The sequence below is a fragment of the Pediculus humanus genome, genomic scaffold (genome assembly GCF_000006295.1).
Source record: "Pediculus humanus corporis 1103172107745 genomic scaffold, whole genome shotgun sequence".
Lineage (NCBI taxonomy): Eukaryota > Metazoa > Arthropoda > Insecta > Psocodea > Pediculidae > Pediculus > Pediculus humanus.
This window is the reverse complement of record NW_002987346.1, coordinates 205,735-209,699: the sequence shown is the minus strand read 5'-3', so window position 1 is coordinate 209,699 and position 3,965 is coordinate 205,735. Positions and strand designations below refer to the sequence as shown.

The 3,965-nt window shown below is 32.3% G+C and overlaps 1 protein-coding gene across 1 annotated transcript; it reads left to right on the top strand.

The window, feature by feature from the left end:
• Positions 1–496: 496 nt before the first annotated feature.
• On the top strand, positions 497–3,157 carry Phum_PHUM339100 (luciferase, putative; the record flags this gene model as incomplete). Its single annotated transcript, XM_002427697.1, has 10 exons — positions 497–660; positions 754–1,140; positions 1,220–1,431; positions 1,498–1,726; positions 1,800–1,983; positions 2,056–2,182; positions 2,270–2,415; positions 2,502–2,724; positions 2,797–2,972; positions 3,062–3,157. Coding segments are annotated over 10 exons (1,944 nt in total), but the record flags the coding sequence as incomplete, so codon positions are not given.
• Positions 3,158–3,965: the final 808 nt, after the last annotated feature.

Sequence of the window (3,965 nt, the reverse complement as noted above, 5' to 3'; positions counted from 1 at the left end):
ATAATAATAATAATAAAAGAACATAATTAATGTTTAGCTTTTAAACTCGATTAGTCTAAAGTAGGAGAAAAAGGGCGAAACAATTGATGACGTTGTAATTCTTTATAAAAATCCACGTTTAGCACAAAAAAAAAAGAAAAAAGGTTAAATGATATAACCTTTCAATAAAATTGAATTTTTGGGACGGGGGGGAAATAGAAAGAAAAGAAAAACAAAAAGAAAGAAAGAAAATTTCCCCCCCCCACCTCACCCCCATCACAGTTTTCCTTTTGTTTTTCTTTTTTTTTCTCCTTTTTATTCCTTTTGTTCAAGTTGGTTTTTTCCTTTTACGTATAAAAAAAAAAAAAAGGATTTTGAAAATCAATCTAAAAACACGTAAAAATCAACCGAAAAAGGATTTTAACTTCCCCCCTCTCTCTCCCCTCCCCGTTCGATTTTAATAACGAAGTAATAATAATAATAATAAATTAAATAAATTTTTTTGCAAACGACAGATTTGTTCATAAGGGAAAATCCATACTACAGTGAAAAATATCAAAAAGCTTATTCGAAATCAATTAACGAACCTGAAGAATTTTGGGCGGAAGTTGGTAAATCCGTGACTTGGTATACTCCATGGTCGAAAGTTATCGATAACTCGAATCAACCTTTCACCAAATGGTAAGGTGATTACCCACCACCACCCCGTGAAAAAATAAAAACGTGGATGTAGAACCTGAAAAGAAATAAAAAAAAAATTAATATTATTATCAGGTTCGTCGGTGGAAAGTTAAACGCTTGTTATAATGCAATCGATCGACATGTTGAATCTGGAAAAGGTGAAAAGGTTGCTCTCATTCACGACAGTCCGGTAACGAATACAATTCGACACGTGACCTACAACGAATTGTATTCGAAAGTTTCACGATTGGCTGGAGCTTTGTCAGCTTTGGGAGTTGAAAAAGGTGATAGAGTACTTATTTACATGCCTCTCATTCCGGAAACCATAATGGCTATGCTTGCAACCGTACGATTGGGAGCCGTTCATTCTGTCGTTTTCGGAGGTTTTGCCGCACGTGAATTATGCGTCAGAATAGAACATTCTGAACCAAAAGTTATAATTGCAGCAAGCTGTGGCGTTGAACCGCATAAAATAGTCAGGTACGTTTCCGGTTATTCCGCTATTTATAAAAAAAGAAAAGAATATTATAAATTATGGGAGATGTGTTTTTTCGTACAGGTACAAAGAAATATTAAACGAAGCTTTACTTCATAGTAAAGTTAAACCGCGATGTTGTATAATATATCAAAGGAGAAACGTCGAAGAATGTTATTTGGAACCGGAAATAGATTTATTATGGGATGATGCGTTAGAAATGACTGAACCTCATCCTTGCGTTCCAGTTGAAGCTAACGATCCTCTTTACATTCTGTACACTTCCGGAACGACAGGTATGTCGATTATTAAAAGTTTTTTTTTTTTTAAATCAAAAATAATGTTATAAATTTCACTTACAGATCAGCCGAAAGGTATATTGAGGCCTACCGGAGGCCACATAGCTACACTTGCGTGGACGATGTCGACAATTTACGGTATGGGTCCAAATGATGTTTGGCTCTCGGCTTCGGATTTGGGTTGGGTCGTGGGTCATTCTTACATATGCTACGGTCCTCTCGTTTACGGTATCACGTCTGTGATGTACGAAGGAAAACCAGATCGAACTCCCGATCCTGGTGCTTACTTCAGGTGACTATTTTTAAATCAACCGAACTTTATTTTACATGTGACGTCATTCAATGGATATAAATATTTTTCCCAGAGTAATACAAAATCATCAGGTAAATGCAATATTAACCGCTCCGACGGCTCTTCGAGTCATTCGAAGAGAAGATCAAGAAGCTGTGTACAGTCGAAAATACTCTACAAAGTCACTGAGGCATATATTCATAGCCGGAGAACATTCAGATGATGAAACAAAAATGTGGGCAGCAAAAGTTTTTAAGGTACGCGAATAAAACGATTGTAAAACTTTTTACATGAAAAAAAAATTTTTTTTGTTAAATTTTCGTTATCAGGTACCCATACTTAATCATTGGTGGCAAACGGAAACCGGTCATTCGATTACTGCTACATGTATTGGGTTTAATCATTCGGTAGATCCTCCAAGATTTTCAGCTGGTCTTCCATTTCCGGGATACGATGGTAATAAAAAAATTCACATAAATCGTATTAAATTATAAAAAAAAAAAAAGAAAATTATGAATTTCTTTTTTTTTTTTTTTAATCAAGTCCGAATACTGAGAAAAGATGGAACGGAAGCGGATTTTTTAGAACTCGGACGAATCGTCGTCAAACTTCCTCTTCCTCCGGGAACTATGTCAACATTGTACAAAGCCGACGATAGATTTATAGAAACTTATTTCACCAAGTACCCCGTGAGTTAAAAAAAAAAAATTTTTTGTATCACTTTTAAACAAAATTCACACACTTTTTTTTTTATCACCGGAAAAACTTTTTCCAGGGTTATTATGATACGATGGATGCCGGATACGTCGACGAATTCGGTTACGTTTACGTTACTGCCAGAGATGATGACGTCATAAACGTTGCCGGACATAGGTTGTCGACTGCAGCTTTGGAAAACGTTATAATGAGTCATTCATCGGTATCTGATGCTGCAGTGATCGGAGTACCGGAACCTACAAAAGGAGAAATACCGTTTTGTTTTTTTACATTAAAAAAAGGTTTGATTTTAAAAAAAATTAGCTCTCATGCTCATACTCTTATTTACTTACTTTTTTTTGTAATTTAAAAAGGAGTAACAGAAAGTCCAGAAAAAATCACCGAAGATCTCGTCGATATGGTTCGTGATTTAATCGGTCCGATAGCAGCATTTAAATTAGCAGCTCCGATAAGGGCCCTACCTAGAACGAGATCGGGAAAAATAGCAAGAAAATCTATGGCTAATTTAGCAAGAAACAAATTCGTTAAGGTGATTATTACTAAAATTAAATTTTTAACAGTTGGCAACATTTTAAAAAAAAACGTTAAAAATTTTTTTTCTTTTTTTTTTTGTTAAAGATATCCGGAACAATCGAAGATCCCACAATTTACAAAGACGTTAAAAATATTTTACAAAATTACGGATATGCTCGAACTGCACCCGATCCAAAATGACAAATCCTCCATTTTTTTTTATTATTATTTAATTATCATTATTATCGGTATGCACCACGATCGATATTTTTTTATCCAGTATTAGAGCTCTTAAGGGAATTATATATACAAACTAGGGCGAAATTTTTTTTTTTCCCTTTCAATACATATTATTATTATTATTCCCTTTAAATTTTTTTTTTTTCTCTTCCTTCATCGATATATGTATTTTTTCCATTTCGAGCTTATTTTATACCTAATTATATTATTATTATTATTATTATTATTATTATTATTATTATTATTATTATTAATTATATATTTTTTTTCTAAAAACGTGTTAGTTGGTAAAATCAGGGTGATTTTACATTTATCACGATTTTACATAATCTTTTGCGGTTAAATTTATTTTTTTAAGTTAATATGTCGTCGACACACACATATTTATATATTTTATTATTATTATTATTATTATTATTAATAATACTTAGTTAATAAACTTTTAAATGAATAATATATGCACACGCACAGACACACATAAGTATATTATTGTTAAAAATTATGTAATAATAATAATTTTAACCTTTTTTAATAAATAAATAAATAAAATAAATAAATAAATAAATATATAAATAAAAGATTAGAATTTTTAACAAGATTCGTATCATTGAACGACAGCAAAAAAAAAAAAAACGTATTAATGAATCGTTTTAAGGGTGATATCGAAACGATAGCAAATCCATTTTGCTACGATATCTTCCTCCCCTCCTTCCCCCTTCCCCCTCCTCCTCACGATCGATTCCCTTAATAAATTTATCAATTAATGTCG